The sequence below is a fragment of the Anser cygnoides genome, chromosome 18 (assembly GCF_040182565.1).
Source record: "Anser cygnoides isolate HZ-2024a breed goose chromosome 18, Taihu_goose_T2T_genome, whole genome shotgun sequence".
NCBI classification, from domain to species: domain Eukaryota; kingdom Metazoa; phylum Chordata; class Aves; order Anseriformes; family Anatidae; genus Anser; species Anser cygnoides.
In genome coordinates this window covers 10,900,594-10,921,677 of record NC_089890.1, presented here as the reverse complement: position 1 = coordinate 10,921,677, position 21,084 = coordinate 10,900,594, and the positions used below count along the sequence as shown (strand labels likewise).

General features: G+C 52.8%; 1 protein-coding gene and 1 long non-coding RNA gene across 2 annotated transcripts; both read right to left on the bottom strand.

Annotated features, from left to right (window-relative positions):
• Window positions 1–4,068: 4,068 nt before the first annotated feature.
• On the bottom strand, window positions 4,069–10,778 carry LOC136786612 (uncharacterized). Its single transcript, XR_010825773.1, has 4 exons — window positions 10,331–10,778; window positions 5,210–9,878; window positions 4,891–4,960; window positions 4,069–4,528 (listed from the first exon to the last, which is right to left on the bottom strand). It is a non-coding gene; the product is annotated as an uncharacterized lncRNA (long non-coding RNA).
• A 975-nt stretch (window positions 10,779–11,753) lies between these two features.
• Window positions 11,754–20,434, bottom strand: MRM1 (mitochondrial rRNA methyltransferase 1). The gene is made up of 5 exons (XM_013198085.3): window positions 19,443–20,434; window positions 18,872–18,965; window positions 16,870–16,990; window positions 12,602–12,721; window positions 11,754–12,479 (listed from the first exon to the last, which is right to left on the bottom strand). The coding sequence occupies exons 1-5, from the start codon at window positions 20,240–20,242 to the stop codon at window positions 12,436–12,438; spliced, it is 1,179 nt and encodes a 392-aa protein (XP_013053539.3). The 5' UTR covers window positions 20,243–20,434; the 3' UTR covers window positions 11,754–12,435.
• Window positions 20,435–21,084: the final 650 nt, after the last annotated feature.

Sequence of the window (21,084 nt, the reverse complement as noted above, 5' to 3'; positions counted from 1 at the left end):
GCGATGGCTTCGCTCCCGAGCCGTGCCGGGCCAAGCTGAGCCGTGCCGTGCCGTGCCGAGCCGTGCCTCGCCATGCCAAGCCACTCGGGGTTGTTCCTCAGGAGCCCAGCACCCCGGCCAGGCCTGGCACAAGCAGCCCCTTGCCGCATTTCCCCAGGGCTTCTCCTGGCTCCCGGTGCAGCTTTTTGGCTGTCCTGGCCCAGCGCCCCCCAGGAGGGCTGCAGCACGCCGCAGAGAGCCCACCTGCGAGCACCCGGTGCCTGCAGTGAGCAGGGACCAGCGAACATACGGACCAAATTCCATAAAACCCAGCTCTGAGAAGTGCTGCAGCAAACCTCGGAGCCAGCCTGGGCTGCGCAGCCGTTTCCCCACGCGCCTCCCCGTGCTGGGAGAGCCCGTGCGTTATTCTGCCTCCCGCGGATTATCGTCTGAACGCGGCGGTGATTTATCTGTCTCCCACGTCATGTCAGTCCTTTATGTACAGTGTTATATGCAGAGCGCGGCATTAACATTTTACTATTATTCTTACCTTTCAATGCAAAAAGATAAGCGTGTAAATCTCGGCGGTGTCAGCAGCGCCGACGTGGTGCCGCAGGTGGGCGGCGCGGTGCTCAGCACCACGGATCCCCACCGCCGAGCTCCGCGGGCTGCTGGGCTGATACCAGCTGTACCAGGAGCAGCCCCAAAACCTCCTGGGAACCAGGGAAAGCCCTAAGGCACACACACACCCACAGAGCAAAACCCTCCCCGTAAGCAGGGCCTCCAAGGTGCCTGCACTGCTGAACAGATGCCAAAACCACGCGAAAACCGTCCGCTGGGCACCACTCGGATGGAAGTAATCAAGGCATCCTCAGCGCCAGCGCTGCCCCACACCACCCAAAGCCCCGTGAGATGGGGGGTGCCCACCCCAGCCACGCCACCCCATAAATCAGAAGCCCTTAACATGGTCGTACCCCCCCCCCCCCCCAAGCGTCCTCACACCGGCTCCTGCGTTGCCCGGCCGTAAACCACCTCGGTACCACGCCAGACGGAGCCACAAACAGCCTCGCCGCAAGTTACGGCTGGTCCCACGTAACTTATTAACACCTAGTCAAGATTAATCAAGCAGGGAAAGCTAAAGCAGGTCCCTAATTAGTTGCTGATGATAACTATATTTGTCATCCTCTCCCAATTAGTCTACTGTACATTTTGGAGTTTAATTGCACCTTGTTCTTCATTTAAATGTCATCATGTGCATATATTCTCCTCATTCTTTAGTAGATTTGAGAAAAATTTGACATTAAATATAGATTATCTTTAGATTTCCATAATTAACACAACTGAACTGTCTTCAGCCTAAGTATTTCTCCTTACACGATAAATCTGGCCGCTCCCTTGGAAGTCTGCGCTGCCGGCGCTCCTGCTGCTGGCGGGCGTCCCCCTCGCACCGGTGACACCGGGGCCACGCATCGGTGACAGTGACGGCCACCATCGGGACGTGGCCTGGGGGGGGGTCTCCTCCCCACTTGCACCCGCGCTGCTAGCTCCAGGGGAACACAGGGAGCCAAGGGGGGACATGCACCAGTGCCCTGCCTGCGGAGGACATGGAAATGCAGCAGAGGCTTGCCGGCAGTCCCCGCATTCCCATTTCCCCACCCCACCTGCGAGGGATGGACCCAGCTGCAGGAGAAGCGGATGAACGGATGCCTGCCCTTCACCGGCACGGGGCCGCAGCAAAGCCTGGGGACGGGAGAAAGCCGCTACAGCCCCCCCCCAGCCCAGCTCATCCCAACGCTGCCCTGCTTACAGGAGCTGCTCTGCCACGGCGGTGCCGGCACGCTGAGCGAAGTCGGGTTTAGTGAGAAGAAAGAGGAGGGGAAGGGGAAAAGCCATAAAGAAAACTGCACAGTCCTACCTGTCCCTTAAGGTGAGGTGCATCGCACAGAGCGTCCCTATTCCTAGTCATAGCAAAAAAAAAACCTATGTCTGTCCATATATCTCCTAGCCGCTCCAGGCTCAGCGTGTCCGGCGAGGCTCCAGCCTCTCACTACCACGGGAGGAGGCTGCCGCCAAATGAGAGGAGGGGTAGGAGAGGAGAAGGGAAAAGTGGGGAAAAAAAATAAAAAATAATAATCAAGGAGTAGTCAAAAAGTGTATTAGAAGCAAATTTGGAGGGAAATCAATGGCATGTAATTAGATTTGATTTTTCTTCACGTTTTGTTTGGCTGGGGGTTATGTATAGACTCTGTGTGAGCGGCGAGGAGAGATTAAAGCACGGAGAACAGGTGCCGGATCACGAGCCGGTGGCCACCAAAGCATGACAGCTCCATCACCGCTGTCAGGCAGCACAGCAAATAAACATATAAATAAATAACGGGGAAGCATGCTGGGAGGAGACGGGCATTTGCTCATTTGCTGTTTGAGCTGCTCCCCCTGTCCTGCCCGCAGCGGGAGGGGACGTGCAGCAAAGCGGGACGTGCCGGGCATGGCTGGGGGCACCCAGCGTGAGCCCTGCCACTCGCAGCTCTGGCCATGTCCCCAGCCCGTGTCCCCGCGGCAGGGGATGCTCCTGTGCTCTCCCCGGGTGTTTTAGTCCTGCTCTGGCCATCAGGGCAAGCTTGGTGCGGGTGCACATCCCTGGAAAGAGAAATGAACCCACTCATATCAACTCAACCCCGTCTCCCAGCGGCATCACTGTGTGCCTTTATAAACACAGTTGTGCTCGTTCGAGGTTTTATTTCTCCTCATCTAAACGGGGTGAGCTTTGCATCGCGTTTGGCAGTCGGTGCTGGAACGCTGGCCATGCCACGGCCGCACACTCACAGTCCCAGAGCCTCCAGGCAAAGGCAGAGCCCAAGTGGCTGCTTCCCGCCCACTGTCCTCACATCCAAAAAAACCCACAGTGATTGTAAACTGCAGTGTTCCCACACAGCTGGGTGGCCTGAGAGCACGTGGAAAAGCTGTTTTTTTATCCCTGAAACCTGCCCACAGATAGGCACTGCAGCCCTTACAGCAGCATGTGTTGGGGCATAGCTTAGGGAAACAGGCACGGGCTGTAGGGATGCAGGAGGGGAACGCCTGAAGGGCCGGGCTCTGCTGGGAGCACAGATGCAGCCGCACACGTGCCCAGCTCATGTGCATTATATACGTGTGTGTGTGGATACGTACAGGGATGGCACCTCGCGAGGGCCAGGTGGGTGCCAGCAGGGGCCCGGCTGGCGGTGGCAGTGCCAGCAGAGCTCCCTGTCCTCACAAATGAGGGGCTTTTTTTTTTTTTTTTTTAACGCTCCCCTTTACCCTTTAACCTTGAAACTTAACCTAAAAGCTGGGCTGCTGTCCACATGACTTACCCAAATAAAAGGCATCCCTAATTAGCAGCACCCTCCGCTCCTCCACGCTCCAGGCCACGCTGCATCAGCGGACACCCCCGCCTGATGAGCAGTTATTGAACACGCGAACGGCAATCAACACTAATTAAACACTCAGCTGTTGAGAGGAGACAATGTTTATCAAAAAAAAAAATGCAAGAGGAGGGGAGTGCATCTTCTGTTTTCTATAATTAGTTAGCAATATTCCCCAGGCGGTCGCAGCAATCGAACTCGGGTGTGCTCACATCTGCTGGGCACACACACAAAGGCTGCCCCGACGCTCGCCGAAACGCGGGGTGGGGAATCACTGAGGGATGCGGGGGCATGTGTGGGATGAGAGAGCACCCATGGGGCTGGGGGGGGGGGGGGGGCTCAGCCCAGCCCCGCTGCAGCAGGGAGCCCCAAAACCCATGGGCAGGGCAGAGCAGCCCTTTGTCCAAGGGCTGCCAGTGCCCGTCCTATAAATCCAAGCTGATATCACCACCTCTATCCGCTGCCTGCAGGGCCCACAGGCATCACAACAGAACTGGGTTTGCCAAAACAAAACAAAAAAAAAAAGAAAGAAAAGAAAACTTCAGGAACTGGTCTGCTGTTGCTGCATGGGCAACCCCCAGGAGCAGTGCTGTGGGCCTGTGGTGTCCGCTCCTACAAAGTGCCTGCCCCCCTACAATGTTCTTGCTGCCGTCGTCACTGCTCGCAGGCATCCCTCAGCACTCCCACATTCCTCTGTGCACGCGCAGCCAGACACGAGTGGCCTTTCTGAAGGCTGTGCTACTTTATTAGCAGCTCCTCTTTGCAAGCCCTGTACATAATTCGATATTAATGACAATTCGCCGCGTGGCGCCGTCCCCATGCGGGGAGGATGCTCGGGGGATGCTCGGCCCCCGGGGTGCCCCCGCCGTGCCCCCAGCACCGGCCCCATCGATCAATCGGCGCAGCCGTGGGGCTGGGAGCAGGGCTGGCACATGTTGGTGGGGGAGAATGAACAGAAACCACGTTTAATGCCAAGCCAAACTCAAACATGTGGGAGCAAGCAGGGGGGTGGTCAGAAAAATCTTTTATTGTCTTGCAGATGGTCGATAACAGCAGCTAAAGCAGGTGCCAGGCCTGGGGAGGAGCAGCGCCTTGGGATGCAGGCCCGTCCTGCAGCACATCTGCATCTGCACCTCACCCCACGGCACCTGACGGCAATAACACACACCTGCTTCAGTAATAAAACACGCTTGGAAGAAGCAGATTAAAGCCGGGTGGGCGCTGTGGGCTCCCACCCCATGCACACGCTGAGGAAGAGCCCAAAGGCAAGGCCGAGGCCTGCGGACAGGGCCCTCACTGCCCGCCTGGCACCCAGCGTTCCCCAAATCCCCCCCAAACTCTTCCTGCCCCTCCTGGCACCCCCGGAGGTTTGCAGAGGGGACATCACGGCTCCGGCTTCGCTTTCCAACTCGCTGGGCCCGTGGCACCCATGGCAGGGATTTATGTAAGCGGGCTGCAGGAATAAGCCCCGTGCCCTCACACTGCGCTGTGATCTATCCTAAATACCTACAATATTTCTGGTAGTAAACAATCTCCAAGACTCATTTCTTAGAGCAGCAGCAGATGGTCAAGAGCATTTCCTGAAATTGAATATTATAATGAATTTAGGATCGAAAAAATTTACATAATAATCTGTTTTAGATTCTGATAGTGAAGAAACCTACACAGAAACTGCTTCTTTTCAGCTATTCGAATTAAAGTATAAATCTTCAAGTACTTTAATTATAAACAAACTCTTTGCCATTCCAGACCCATGAAAGAAATTGAAAAATGAACTACCCAGTGAAGCTCAAGGCCACACGGCAGGCTCGGTCCATCCGCCAGCTTACCTCTCGCAACCCAGGCCTGGGCTCCGCGCACAGTGGCTGCAGCGAGACGGCCGCGGCCCTGCCTGGCGCGCCTGGCTTGAGCGGGGACGTGACAAATCCTCTCCCAGGTCTGCACCCTGGGGTGGGATGGGGTGAGGTGGGACAGGTCCATGCTGCCTACAGGCCAGCTGTGCCCAGGTTTGGTGAAGGAGCATCCTGCGGGGCAGGCACAGAGGATGTCCCCGTGCCTTCCCCTCTGCCCGCGGTGACGCGGCAGCACCCATGCTGCTGGTGCTGAGCCCCTCCCGGGGCCACCTCCCTCCCCGTTGTGGCACCTAGCACAGCCCCGGGACCAGAACCAGTCACTGCCAGGCCCAGCGTCCTGGTCCGGATGCTGACGGGCACCCCTGGAAGCAGGGCTGCGTCCAAAGGGCAGCGAATACAGCGGTGGTGCTCAGATCCCTGAGCATTGCTGCGGGGGCACCTACGGACACAGGCGGCCAGAGGCACCAGGTGACGACAGGGATGTCCCTGTCCTCCCGCAGCTGTTGGGCCATGGGAGTATTTCACCTGACAGCCCGGGGCTGAGGCTGCAGAGGGCTTTCCCTTTTAGAAAAGCAAATATTTAGTCTAGATAAAAAAACCCCGAGAGCGTTTTCCCCAGGTAATACTAGTAACTAAAATAATCACATTCACTTTGCTGGTTTAATTTTATATTTCCATTTCTACCTTATCTTTTTTCTGCAAGCATCATTAAACCACACCATAACAAAAATACATGAACTGTTATTCTTTCAAGAGAAGCCATAAACCACCTCAAAGCTTTTCAAGTTTATTCTTATCTCGTACATCTTCCTCTGGTTCTTTTTTTTTTTTTTTTCCCCCCTTCATGCATTTCAGAAAGGTAGTTTTTCCTAATGTTAAGAATAGTTGCATTGAAAATGAGATGCTGCCTCTGAAAAACCCCTCTGGAGGATTAAATAAGTAAAATATAGCCAGAAAATAAACTGGAACCTCATTAAAATAATTTTGCAAGAAGGAATCCTACCTTACAATAGCTTTTCAATATCACTTAGAAAATTCTTAGAGTCATATATATATGTTCTTAATTCAGGACCTTCCATTAAAAAAGACATTACAGAGGGAACTGAAAGGCCATTTAGTACCCTTGTTTATATAAAAATGCATATTAGGCACAGATGCAATCTCAAGCAAAAGACTTGTGATATGGTTTGAACAAGCTGCGCTGCGCCGGAAGGTGCTAATGAGGGCTGGCAAAGCTGCGAAGGCGCCGGCAGACACCGCCACCTCCTCTCTTCCACCACGCAACCAAAACCCACCGGTCTTGGGGCAGGACCCGGGACAGAGCTCAGCATCGTTGGGAACTGCAGGGTCCGGTCCTCAGATCTCCAGGGAAAAGAGCTGAGCTAACACTTACGGAGTGCAGGAGAAACACTGCTGATTTTGCAGCTTCTAAAACAGGCCAGAAAATAAATAAATAAATAAATAAAATTGGCAGGTTTAACTTTGCATCAAGCCAGAGCACATTGTTACATTTTTAAATATATCAAACTATTGATCATAAGCAAGCCAATTACTTGTGTGCATAGCTAAAGGCGTGCAGCGAGCACATCTGAGCCCTCACTGCATCCACCCGTCCATTCTGCACCGACTGGGCAAAAACCTCCCAGCCTCCAGCAGCCGGATCGCGAGCACCCCACGGACACAGCCCACGAGGGATGCTGCCACGGGCTCCAGCGGCATTCCCAGTGGCCTGGTCAGCATCGTTTTGGCGTGCCTGCTTGCACATACGAAATGCATTCAGCACAAACAACTTCGTAACAGCATGATGCGCTGGGAGATGCAATTAAACACAAATAGCATCCAGCTGCAACGAGCACGCAATGCACATCTTTTATCTCTAAATTTAGGTACCCGTGTTCGGCAGTGACATCCGTTTCGGGGCTGAAGCCGGTCACCACTATTTTAGTGCTAACGAGAACCTTGTGTACCTGCAGAGCATCTCCCACCTGAGGATCCCAATACCCGGACAAACATTTTATCTCCAGAGGCTTCAGGAAAGACGGGTAAGCATAATTATTCCCCCAGCCCACTGAAAACACAAGAAGAATTTCTTCAGCTACCCCCAAAACCTCCAGCAGTTTTAATTGGACCACAAGATAACTTCAATCACCCTAAGGCTGAAGCCCAAGTGAGGTTAAAGCATCTTCCCTCAAAGCAAAATAACTCCTCCAGCTCCTATTCAAAAAAAAAACCAAACCCAACACCCCGCAGTCACGATAATACAGGCGCACAGCCCCAGACGTGCACGCATCACGCACGGCACAGCCCCTGCAAAAACGCCGCTGCAGTAAACCAAGCCTCATCATACACAATATTTGGGTCGCAAGTTTTATAGGGAATAAATATCACACTTCAATTTCATGGTAACTTAGGAGGGTTGACTGGCAAATACCATGGCTTTTACATGGTTCTACCAATTACGGAGCAATTACATGTAACCTAGATCTGGAGGACATACAGTAGAGATATAATGTATTCCTCTCCGTGTCAAAAAGAAAGAGGCAGTTAATAGAAAACACTCTTTTTAAAAAAAAAAAAATTATAAAACTCTCCTATTAGAATCCACAATATTCCTGGATGACGTTATTAAAACTCCACATCAATCTCCAACCCAACGCAAAGACTGCCATCCCATTAACACATCAGTTGTGGGACGATCAATAAAAATTTACTTTAAACTGTGCCATATGTCGCCTCCAACAAAGTTTTATTATTCAGATTCATCAGTTTGTACCTCAACCCCCGTGCAATTAAATCCCATTTAGCAGTACTGACCTCCTGATTTGAACCTGTCATTCCTACAGCTGGTTTGGAGTTTAACAGCACTTTTAAGTAATGAAAGCAAAATGTCTGCGAGCTGGTGGTGGAGCACGGCGAGCCCTCCGCCGGGAGCCCTCGCCGCGCCTCTGCCGCCGGCACAGCTCTCGCGCCAAAACAGGGTGAGGGGAAAAAAAAAATTAAAAAAAAAAAAAAAAGAGCGCAGGCACATTTTAACATGTTGTAGCATATTTGTAAACATCGTTAATCACGGATTAGCAGATGGTAATGTTAATTGCACCTGTGGAAGTAACAAGACCTCAAGGTTGATTACATTTACAAACTCCGATCATCGCTGCGGCGCGGCTGGAGGATTCCCCGCCGCACCCGGAGGGGCCGCGTGCCCAGGCTGAGCCCTCGCGCCCGACTTTCAGCACAGCCTCGTTATAAAGCTGGTGCAGAAAAATGGGACAATTAATGCTGGCAGAGACCCGCGCTCGTCGGGTGGGCACAGGGCTGAAGAATAAAAGGGATGGTGCCAGAGCTGCTTTAAAAAAATAACAAACCCACAACTTTCTTGAAAGCAGCTGCAAATGAGAACGAGAAGCCCTGGAGCAGCCAAATCGATCTCATTCGATCCGAGGCGGCGCAAGCACCGGGCACGAGCACGGGGCAGCCCCGGCCATGGCACGGCGCCGATCATGGCACAGAGAAAATAGCGGTTCTCTGCCCAAAAACACTGCCAGCCCCTCTCAAGAAGCCTCGTTAGGAGCCAGTTGAGGATTTTATGGAATGATTTGGTTTTTGTCATATTAATAATCTGAGCACAAAACCTAAATTTGGGGCATTAGCTGAGCTTCTCCAAGCCTGTTCTCCCTCGAGTTGATTTTGGGGGATGAAAAGATTTGTGCTCGCCTGGTCTGAGATTAAGACAGGCGCAGAGCGCATCTTCTGAGCTAGCAAGGACAAATATTTTGCCACTGTGCTTAGAGACACTTTGATTATTGAGAAATCATTTTGGAAGGGCAATTACTAAATTTTAAAATCAATTTGGTAAATATGCTTCTGAGAGGAATCCATGACAAGCAGCAGGGAGGGAAGAATTGACTTTCAAATTACACACACACACTTTATTCATATCTAAATATCAAAGAGACTCTATGTACAAACAGAAGTAATCAGGAAGCATGTTTTGATCTTGCTGATGTACACAAAAAATGACAATTAATGTCCTCCTTTATGATATAAAGCCGGGAGTTTTTTTACAGTTACATTACAGGGACGATTATGGTCGAGCTTAAGGCTAAAAATAATGAAAGACTATAAAAACTACATTTTAACGTTTAAAAATATCCAGGAAATTAACTGGAGAAGCAGGCAATGATCCAATTAATGGATCGCATTTATTAGATCGGGGGCAAATCACGCAGCAGAAAGCTCCATCTCAAAAGGTGCCACTCTGCAGAGGTCCCCGTGCTCCTCCCGGCAGTGCGAGGCCTCAGGCGTGCTGGGTCCGCAGCAGGATGCGGCGCAGGCAGGGGGAGAGGTGTCGGCTGTGCCAGAAGCCGAGCCCACGTCCGTGAGCTGGGCACCAGCGACGCAAAGCAGGGCCAAAAGTTAATGCTGAGGGAGACGTGCTGAATGCACTACAGTGAACGGCGGAGATGTCCAGGGTGGGATTTACTGCACTCGCAATGACGCCCATGGAGCAGCAGTCAGGCACGAAGTCTGAGCCCCAGCCCTATTTGTGCACTCAGATCCCAATTTCCCTTCCCCTGCACCAGCAGCAGATGTAACGCGTCCCCCAGCGCACTCCCTTGATGTGCCAACGGTGCTGGCAGACAAACTCCTGTTAAAAATAACCATAAAGCACCACAGCCTGTTAAAATGCAAACCTCACACAGCCCCCGGTAAGCCCGGCCTGACGCTCCAGAGCCCCAGCAAGGTGCTGCGCAGCCGGCGGCTGCACGGGGCAATTTGGGGGGAGTCGCTGCCACTGCAGCAATGGATGCTGAGCCACCAGAGGAGCGACTGCAGGGATTCTGATCCATCCTGCCTGCGAGGCCTGGGAATGCAAAAAGCCACTCGTTGGCACGTTTAAAACAGGACCGGGCAGACCTCTGGAAACTGCTCCCAGAGGAAAACCGATCACAGTGCAGGGGGACGGAGAGACCCGGCCAGGCCCCTGACCCAGGGCTCCTGGCAATGTCCCCACGCTCGCCCCACTGACGGAGCCAGCATGGACATCAAGGTCTCGAAGTTTTTTGGGTTCAGAAAAGTACCTGCTCCATCGTTACTCACCTGCCTCCTCATTAGGGGAGTAAACCGGCATGGCTACGCGTGGTCTGAGGGTGCACGGCTTTCCCAAACCCAAGCAAACTTAATGAAGTGCCTCATTAAAGTACTGCATAAAGAAATTATTATTTTTTTTTAAATGGAGAAACTGCAGTTTGTATGAAATCAGAAAAATAAAATCTATAGATACTTATCTATAGATTAAGAATAGAGTGAAGGCTTTATCCCCATCCCTGCTGCTCAGAAGGAAGGACTCAGCTAGCCCCAAGTGCTGAACCCGTCTTGCGAAAAATGAGCAAATCTAAGCCACGGGCACCCTCTGCTGGGGCAGACACGGCTGCATGGTCAGCGCCAGCGGGGAAGGCTTGCCAGCAGCCTCGCAGGCCCCTTGCCTTTTCATTTCAGCATTTAAAAAAAAAAAAAAAAAAAAGATACATTCAGCCCATAAAGCAAGCGCTACACACCTGCCCGGCAGCAGTCCATCAGATGTTTTGCTGCTGTTCGGTGAACACTTTCAGACTCAGGCACCGAAGCGCGGCTCGCACTGCAGCAGGCATTTTTTGGGGACTTTGGCTTCTGTCCTTTTGCACAGGAGAGGCCGAAGGGGCAGCCACAGCTCCGGATATGTGCAGCCACGCACCAGGCACCCTCTCCAGCTGCAGCGACAGAAGCGAGCGCTCGACACCCCTGAACGGCAGAAGGTTTCAGCGCGAAGCTGAGCAGGATCCTACCTGCAGGCCAGCCCCTGGCTGGGCGATGCTCCGCGTTTCTCCTAGGCCAGGGAAGTCCCCAGAGCTGCTGCAGCAGCAGAGCGACGTCTCCTGTCCCAGCCCTTGTCCTGTCCCAGCCCTGCAGCCACCACCGCAGCCAGTGCCCTCGGCAAGGCCAGCCAGCCTCTCCCAGGGACACAGCTGAAAAACCCCCACATCCACAGACCGGTTTACAGACTTCATTTAGCTCAAAGGAAAGTCCTAATTAGTCACTCTGAGTGATTTACTTGTTCATTTGGAAGGGGGGAGGGGGGAGACTAAGCTGAATTGTTTGAAATTATCCCTAAAGGGCACTGTAAATTAAGTGTTAATGAGGAATCCTATGCAAAGGGCCACAGTAGCTAAATAAAATAATTAAGGTGCTAAGCGATAACATTCATTTGGTTCTCAATAATTTAGCCAGCCTGGTTTTCAACCAGGATATTTGCAAATGAAACCACCGACACCACTCTCCCCGAACCCACGATGCCATCAGTGGGGACTGTGGTGCTGGGGCAGCTCAGCGTCCAGCTGGATCAGGCCCACCGTGGAAAGAAAAATTCCCCAAATGAAGAGAACAAGCTCCTGAACCCCGTTCCCACCTGAAGGAAGCGCCCCGTTCCACTAATCACACCCAGGGTTTATGTATGACACAAAAAGGATTGATTCGAGTCTCCAAGAAATCTTTACAGAGGCTTTATTTCAATGGGCTACATTTTTCCCCACTACAGCTCTTTCGAACAGGTCATGTCCATCCTTGGCGCGGCCACAGACTTGTTACAATCAAATACAACACGCTGTACTTCAGACGTTCAAGCAGCAATACGTAACAGGGAAACTGCCTCGTGAATAAATTGCTATCGAGTAGTCCAAAACCAAACCTGTTTGTCGTCAGCACCCTCCTGGCAGCTAAGGGGGGGGTGCCAACCAAGAACTGGCTCGAAGCTGCAGCCCAAAATCCTCACCGCACCCTGAGCAATGTAAGTCCCCTTGCAACAAGCAAGACTCGCAGCCAACACTGGCTATTTTATTGCAAAAAATGAAGGATTTGGCTGTCTGCTTTTAAAACCTAGCTTTGTCTCCCCTTCCTGACAACCTTTCCCCTGAGGGTGGGAGGTGTTACCTACTGCACGAAGGCATCTGACTCCAGCACTGAGCCAGGGCTCTGGTGGTATTGTGCATCAGCCAAAATACAGGTCGGGCCAACGGGGCTCTCCCTGTACGTTGTAGAGATGGTGAAAAGCCTGGAAAGAGCAGTTCCACATCCTCTCTGACAGAAAGCAGCCATGAAACGCCAAGCGGCTTCCCTCCGCCAAAGGTCCAGGCTGGATGACCTCCACCACGTGCCACAGGAAAAATCAGTCACTGCCTCAGCTTTTGGCTGCAGATGGAGTGCAGGAGAATACCTGTAGGAAAGTAAAAAAAATAATATTTTAAGAAAAGAAAATCATTCTGAGAGCCTAGATATTTGAGATTTTTAAATACAGCAATTTGGCCTGCTGCCCTTGTGCATTTGAAGTATTTTTACCAGTAGCCACAGAGACGTTCAGCGACTCGATCCCTGGGTGAAGCGCTCTGCCAGGGGGAATGGCCAGCATCCGATGGCACAAGAGCTGCGTCTCCAGGGAAAGTCCGTCGCCTTCATTACCTGCAGAACACAGACACTGCTCAGGTCAGCTCACAGCCGCTGCCACGTTCCTTCTTCCCTGTCACGAGTACAGGTCTTGCTAATGCTCTCTCACCACTCAATAACCTCATCAACTCCCACCGAGCAACGGCCAAGAAATACCAGAGGTGAGACGGGCACCGTCCCTGCCACCCCTTCCTGGCCCCCTCCAACCTCCCTGGACCTGCTCTCCAGTACCTGCAGTGTTCTCAGTACCCTCACAACACCCCTGCACACCCAGTGAATCACAGAGACTTGCAGCTCGAGCGCAAGGACCCCCCACGCGAGCACCCACCGTGCCAGCGGGCAGCTGCCCACGCACACGGGCTGCTGCCAGAGGCACGAAGCAGACAAGGCCACCGGCCTGCTGTGGCACAGCAAATCCCACGTCCCTATCGACAGTGACAGGCTCAGCCTTTTCAGCACAGAGTACCACCAGCTGGGTGCAACTTGTGAATGCAGACAGTTTAACCAGAGGCTTCAATTGATTAGTTGTTAAACCATCCAACAGCCCTGATATGTTTGGGCTGATACACTGGTGAAACAGAGTTGAAATCTATCCCAGGTCATTAGTAGTTGTTTGACTCACACTGTCACAAAGGGAAATGGAAAGGGAGAGGCTTTAAACAATCCTATGTGCAGACAAGTGAAAATGCAGAAGACCACAGACCTCCCAGCCCGCTCAGCTCCCCAAAGACTTCTTCCACATTCATTATTTAGAGCTACACAGACAGCTCCACGGCTGCAGGCATACCTGGCTCATTTCAAAGACGTGCTCGCCCTCTAACAAACCAGGCTCAGCATGCTGGATGCCAAACATTCCCCTTCGACAGCCAGACCCCGGGGCCCAGCTGAACCCCAGACTCACCCAGGGCGGCACCACAGGGCACACGCTGCCCGCAGGGGCTTCTGCACACTACGTGTGCGAGCAGCGCTGACACCACGGCCTCGCTCAGCTCACCTCCACTCATCTGAGGTTTAACAGCATCACAGATGCTTTAGGCACTGTCCCTGCCACTGGAGACTCGCTCCTCCATAAGGCAAATGAGCTCCTTGCTGGGCTGAGTTGCCACAAAGTTCCTCCCTTGGTGTCTGCTTACGGCTCTTCCCCAGCAGGTCCCGTGCCCGGTCCTCTACGTATTTATCTGTGAGACCTCCTCCGGCACGACACAGGGAGTGCCGTTATTGCCACGTCACAGACTGGACGCTGAGGCCCAGTCTCACGCTTTGCTGGCTGATCTAACAGGCAAGATGCACTCTGTGTAAGGAAAAGCATGCATTTGGTAATGCACCTGGCATCACCTTCCCATATAAAATAAGCAAGAGCACCCTTTCACTGGGGTGAAGGAACCTTCAGAAAAACAAAATCCCATCCTACCCGTTCTTTTCTTGCTGCTTTAAGCCAGCAGAGCAGCCAAGGCACGGCCGAGGGATCCGAGGCAACCTGGGTGGCCTGGGTGACACAGGGGACCAAAGCCAGGGCTCCCACAGCCTGACCTGCCTTCATCACTAGGCTGTGGCTCTCTAGGGATGCTCCAAGGAAATAAAAATATATACATTAACCTACTTCTGCCTGATTCAACACAGGAAAGTTTTAGATCTTACAGCACTATTTGTCTCCTGAGCCTCTCAAAATCACATTCTCACGGGGCTCTCCAACTGGGACAGCAGCTATTAGCAGAGGTGCCACAGTTCCTGGAGCAATCCCCTCCTCTCCCTGATAAGGGCCTTACGATTCCTAATAAAGGCAGCAATTTTGCTTCCAGCTTTTATAAAGCTTTTTATGGCTCTAGCTGCTTAAAATAATTAGGACCTATAAATTCAGTGCAAAAAGACTTGCACAGACTGCGACACGGGGGAGGGAGCATCGACTAAATCAGACAGAACCCTAGTTTATACTGGTGAACAAAACGCTTCCCACTTCAGACCTTTGGCTTCGATCTCATAGTTTTGTCTCCCAGTGACAGTCCACCTGGCATTGTCCCTCTTAATTATTCGGTAATGCTTGTCCCCATGTAGTACTGCAGTACTGCCCAGGATTTGGTCTGGTGCTCAAAGGAGCCTGCAATGATAATGCACCAACCCTCGCCTTCACACTCCGACTTGCCGTATGGGATCAGACTCACGCTCCTAACGCTCCCGCTCCTCCAAGCCACACAACACACTTTGCACCACAGCGCATGAAAGCCTCTGAGCTTGGCTGAAACGACAGGAGTTTCCCTGCCCCTCCTGCAATTCACGCCAGGGTAGCAACCGCAGTTTTTGGCGCAGGATGCCCAAGGGCAGGCAGAAGGGGCTGTGCTGAGGAAGGTGCGCGACGAGCAGCTTGATAAAACCAGCAGTTCCACGAACAGCCTTAAAACCCAAGCTGAAGACTGGATGCGTAAGAAGAACAAACTACCCAGCAACTCTTCTTCCCTGGACACCTAAGTGCTCCCAACCTGTCCCCGTTCACACAAGGCTTCCAGTCCGAAGGGCACCCAGCTCCCCAGCCACCTCAGGCAACGACTCTAGCGCAGACAACACTAACCTGGGCTGTCCAAACCATTCTCTTCCAAGCCAGCGACGATGCCAGGGGGGTGAATTCAAGTCTGCAAATGCTTAACTTACAAGACAATCTATGCAATGCTCGCTACCATTCTAATATATCTTTGCTGCTCTCTATTTGTGGCTGCAGGTACGCTACATATTCAGATCTAGGATGTTTCTTCAAACAGCCCCAGCATCAGACAACTGTAATGTTCAATTTTCTTTTCAGTGAAGAGTTAGTGCTCAGCAGAGAGTTGAAATCATTACTGCTGCAAGGTCTGGGAGCTCTCCTTATGCATCTACCCATCAGCCTCCAATCTCCCTTGACAAAAGGATATTTGGACTTTTTCCTGGAGAAATCTCTCATAATTCAAGGTAATGACACCACTGCCACTTTCACCCCCTTCCTTTCTCTTGGTGTTGCCGCTGTTTCTGGGATGCATTTCTTCGTGGTCCATCAGCATCGCTGCCAGCCTCCCCATCCCCTTTATAATATAGCTTCACACATCTTGTAGAGATGCCAGATTTGCTGCATTGTCTTGTCAGTATTTCTAGGAGTTCAATAAACATTTTAATTAAAGGAATGTCTTCTGAGCCAAGAAAACCGCAGCACGGGGCAGGATTACAGCCCCTTGATGGCTCGTCGCCAGCACGACACCACTTCCAAGTGTAAAAGCTCAAACCAGCTTCGTGCCAGGTGACAGACACAAAGCGGGGACCAAGGGATGGCCACACAAGGGTGCCTAGAGCAGCACTCCTGGGTGAATTCCTCTCTCTGGCTGCCACAGGGTCATCACTCCCCTTCTCTTCACCTTCTGGCAGGCTACACAACCCAAACTCTGCCTACAAAAGACAGCACCCTTTGCAAGTTTCACAGCACACAGGTCGGGCAGGGAGGAGGTTAAACCCACCCTTCCTACCTGCGCTGCAGTGGCCAGCAGTTCCTGCCTTCTCACAGGCATACAAAAGCAGCCACAGACTGATCTCGGCGGTGGTCTCTGCCACAAAGCCCGGCCTTTTGTTCAGACCATCCCCAACATCATCTCCTCATCTCCAGACCTGAGCACAGAGACATGTTCCTGCCCTTTAAAGAGAAATCACGACAGAGCAAAGACACAGGACGGCTCACCATCGCAGCCTCAGAACAGCAAAAGCAGAAATGTACCTCCCAGGTCTCTCTCACCCAGGCCTGAGGTTCACCAACACGGAAAATCCAGGTCCAGGACCCCACAACAGGACCAACGGCACCGCAGAACGCAATGCAAAACAACGTGCTGTGGTTGCACTGACCCAGTCCTGTCCTGCTACTGAGAACTGCCACGTAGTCCCTCTGCAGTTATTAAACTCCCTGTTCATCTGCACAAACTGTTTTGTTCTTTACAGTTCCTACTGGGAAACTTCCAGGCCCCCCCCTTCTTCTTGGCCTCTGTTTTATTTGCCCACAGATCATGCTGATGCTTCTTGCTCAGCTTTTCTTTTCCAGACCAAAGCGGAACAGGATGTAACAGACCTGAAACTAGCTTAGGGGATGAAATGCTACCCTGATCAGCTCCTCACACACGCACTTCCACCAAGCCCAAAGCTCTGCCAATTGACAATACCTATTACTATGATAGTGGGTTTATTCCACCGAAATTCCAAGCAACTGATGACAGGAACATTTTCCACCTCTTCAGGCTTGCTCACCGTTCCCACAACTTCCCAGCCTTCTGCAGCTTTAGCCTGAGAACAGGAAAGGAAATACATGTTAAAAACAACAGCAACTTTTCAAGCTTAAAAAGAAAGTAAGATATGTACATAACCATATAAATGTTTCGGACTTCCAGTTAAGCTGACTGGCCTTTTGACATCCCTTGAATTTTTACCACCAAAGTCCTACTAGTACCAGGACATGAACCCTGAATGAAGAAAATGAGCAAAACAAACCAAAACCAGGTTATTTTCCTTCTGTTGTTTGTTCCAGTTTATCAAGCAAACAAAAAGCAGCTGAAAAGCCTTTTCTGCCAGTACAACAGCTCTAGGAGGGTTTTTGGCAGAAAAGCATACAGGAAGAGTAGCGTTAAACAAATCAGCATAATGCTAATGAACAGAGCAATGTGGCACAAGTTCTCAAGCGCAGCCTCAGCCATCAGAAGCCCCCAGAAACGTTTTCAAACACAACTACACGTTTTTCAACCTGGATGCCAAAAATCAGCTCATATAAAAAGCAGGGCACTCAACACTCAGTGCTTCGCATAAGCAGAGAACCAGCCTTCCCTCCCTCACCCTAGTCAAAAGAACCTTAATTATTTGTCTTAGAAATCCATTTTAACAATAAAAGAGCTGCTGCTTCTTGCCAGCTTCATTTCCTGTGAAGCTGGCGCTTTTTACATTAAGTTCTATCAAATTTACACCAGCCAGGCAATGCCAAGGGTGAGGCCGGTGAATCTGGGTCCAATTAAATGAACTGCTGCAATGGCTCCAAATGTTAATAATTCAGGCTTTACAGTAACAAAGTGATTCTTCCAGCTGTTTCAATTAAATATCAATGTACTTTATGCGCCTTTCATTTCATCATCCTCTAGAGCTCCGACTGCCACACACCTCCTGTACAGCTGAACACCGGTTTTCTAGCACCAAGTGGGAAGAGTCCAGGCTTACCCCTGCGTGGAACCTGACAAGCTCCTCCTCAAAGGGACAGAGGCACACAGCTACCCCAAGAGTGCAGACCAGGTGCCTCTGTCCCTCTACGGATCCAAAGCTTCTGCCCTCCCACACCTTGCTGGACCCTCCAGCCCCACCGCTGCACCGATCTGGGGCATCCCACGCAAACAGGGGAAGGCAGAGGTGAGCCTGCGGCTCCTCGCTCCCTGGCCAGACTCACCCAGCCACATGCAGGCATGCAGGGCAGCATTCAGCTGGTTCCCAGCCCGGCCAGGGCACAGGGCACCTCCACAAGAAGTCAGGGCAGTTGTGCGGCGCTGTAACAGGGATGGACTCACACTGCCAATTCAAGGCAACTCTCCTGTGTTTGTTTCAGCTCAAATCACATTTTCGCATGTGCATTCCCCTTTTGCATTCTGCAAAGGCCCTTATTTCACCTCGCAGCATAGGTACAGGCAAAAAAAAATAAAAAGCTTTCCAGCAGCTCACATCCAGCCCTGATTTCTCCTTGCTCCCCTGCTCTAAAGGCTGCCCAATGCTGCCATCGTGTGCCAGGCTCTGGGACACTGCCTCTGTGTGCACTGGGAAAGACCTGCTGCAGGCAGCAGCCCCAGCCCTGGTCCCCACGGACAGACAGGGAGACAGACCCCATCTTACCGAGTCGCAGGACAGACCTGCTGCTACCCTGCCAGCACCATCCTCCGGAAAGGACCCACAACACAGAGCAGCCATCCCACCCGACCCGACACAACCAGACTGCGGGTGCACAGCCATCAGAGAGGTCCTACAGCACAGACCACCGGCAGCGAACAGGAACGCAGAGCAGGAGAACAGAACGCTGCAAATATTTGAGTCCTCTTTCTGTACCTCCTTTCTGTTCGGCACATGCAATATTTGAGGTTTCCCGTATATATGCTACGCTAAAATACTGGAAGGAAAAAAAAACGTGGATCATTCTACCTTCAAAAAGCTCCGGAGATCATCTGTGCTGTAGACGTCAAAGACTTCCATAGCTCCAGAGCTAGCTTTGCTCACTGTCGGAGTCAAGGGGCAGCTGCAAGGGAAAAAAAGAAAGGAAAAGTTTCATATGATAGCAAAAGAGGAAAACCAGGAGGATTTTTGCTTCTGTATTTCCTTCTCTTGCCTGTGCAGCAGGCAATTCCATCTAGCCTGCAAAAGATCTCGTTCGCTATACGGATGTATTTTCCTATAGAGAATAGGAGGGCTCAAAAATTAACCCAAGAGATAAGTTGCAGCAGTTCTGTGCACGGCTGGACAATTAAAACACAAAATTGGTTTTTTAAAAGAGGTACCCAGGGAGGTTCTCTACCAGCCTGGAACACGACATCCCGGAGCCTCCCTGCAGAGCGCAACGCAGAGCAGTAACTGCCCAAATCCACTTCTCAAGCTCAGTCTTAGAAAGCCCTCTAAAGAAGCTGCTGAGCAATGCAGGCTTGAAAGCTCTTCGGGATCCAGCAGGAAAAGAAAGAGAAAACCCAAGCACCGAAGAAGCAGACAACCAAGCCCGTACCTGTTCCTCTGGCTGGTCACCACTCTGTCCACCCCCAAGAAGTAGGCAGAGCGCAACAGCGCGCCCAGGTTCATGGGATCCTGGATCTGCTCCAGCACCAGCCAAACCAGCTGTCGGTTCGGGCTCTCTTCATCCCCCAAATCGGGCTTCTCAGCTTCCTCCAAACTCTTGAAGCGGAGAGGGGTGGCCTCTAAACAAACCCCCTGGTGGACCCGACCCCTGCACAGCGCATCCAGCTCTCTCCTCCCGACGCGGTGCACAGGCACCCCCCGGGCTGAGGCCTGAAGGACAAACTCGCTCATGACGAGCCGCTGAGAGCCGGCGCTCTCCTTGAGGAACAACCTGAACGGGTCCCTTCTCGACTGCGAGAGGGCCAGGGCACAGGGCGCGATGCCGAACAGGATCTCCGAGCCTCTCGTCCTCTCGATGGGCAGCGGCTTCCCTTCCAGCCTCCTCCTGGGCTTTGGGAAATCGCTCCCCAGCCAGCCCCGGCCCCCCTGCCCTGCTGCCGCAGCCCCCCTGGGTCCCCTCTCGCAAGCTTTAGACCCCGGCCGGCTCTGGGGGTCCGGACCCACGCGTGTCCGTGGGGAGCCGCAGGCGTCGCCCCCTGCCTCAGCCACCCCTCGCAGGGCCGCAGCTGGAAGCTGAGCGCCTGGGGAAGGCCCTTGCCCACCACCCACCAGCCGGCAGGGCCACGGGGGCCGCCTGTCCCGCGTGGGGCCGTGCCCCCCCGCCCCGAGCCGGGCAGCGGGCGCCAGCCTGGCGGCCCCCCGGCGGAGGGCCCTCAGCGCTTGCTCCATGGCCGCCCACAGGGCGAGCGCTGCGTGGGGTGGGGGGTAAAAAACACGGGAGCCAGCCCCAGAGGCAGCGCGGGCGGCGTGGGCACGGGGAGGAACCCCACACAGCGCCACACCGCCCGGGGAAGGGCCGCGGGCACGCGTGGGCCCGGCCCCGCCGCTTCCGTGCAGGCGGCGGGCGGCGGAGCGGCCCCGCACCACAGCGCCGCGGGGCGGCCGGCGGGGGCACCGTGGCCGGGCCCGCCCCCTGACAGGGCCGTAATTAAGGCACGGAGCCGTTCCTCTCATTAACGCCTCTCATTAGGGCGGCCCGCAGCCGGCCCGGGCCGCAGCCTGGTGCCGCCGCAGCCTCGCTGGCCCCGGGCCGTTTCTCTCAGGGCCCGCTGCTAAAGGTTGAAAGGCCCATGGAAGCCGGCCCAGGGGCAGCCGATCAGCTGGAAATTCACGTTCCCTGGGCGAAATCCTGGCCTATTTCCCCCCTGACACAGTAACTGCAGCACGCTTTTCTTGACAGGGATAAGAAACGGCTCCAGCAGCGCATCTTGGGGCCCCGCTTCGGCCTGGAACTTCACACCAGGCCGCTGACGCACAAAACACAGCTCTTAAATCTCTTACCGATTAAGAGATATTAACTAAAATCATCTTTTTCCTGTTGTCTTCCAAAGCCAAGCGCACTCGTTCTTCCCACACCCAAAATGAGAGCTGAGATCGGTCACCAGAGATCACCATGTGCCAGAGAACATTTCCTAGAGATGCAGCAATTTTGTCGTAACTGATGACATTTATTATGTGACAAACAAGGAAAACACAAGATTAGGAAAAAAAAACCAAACACGCTTTTAATG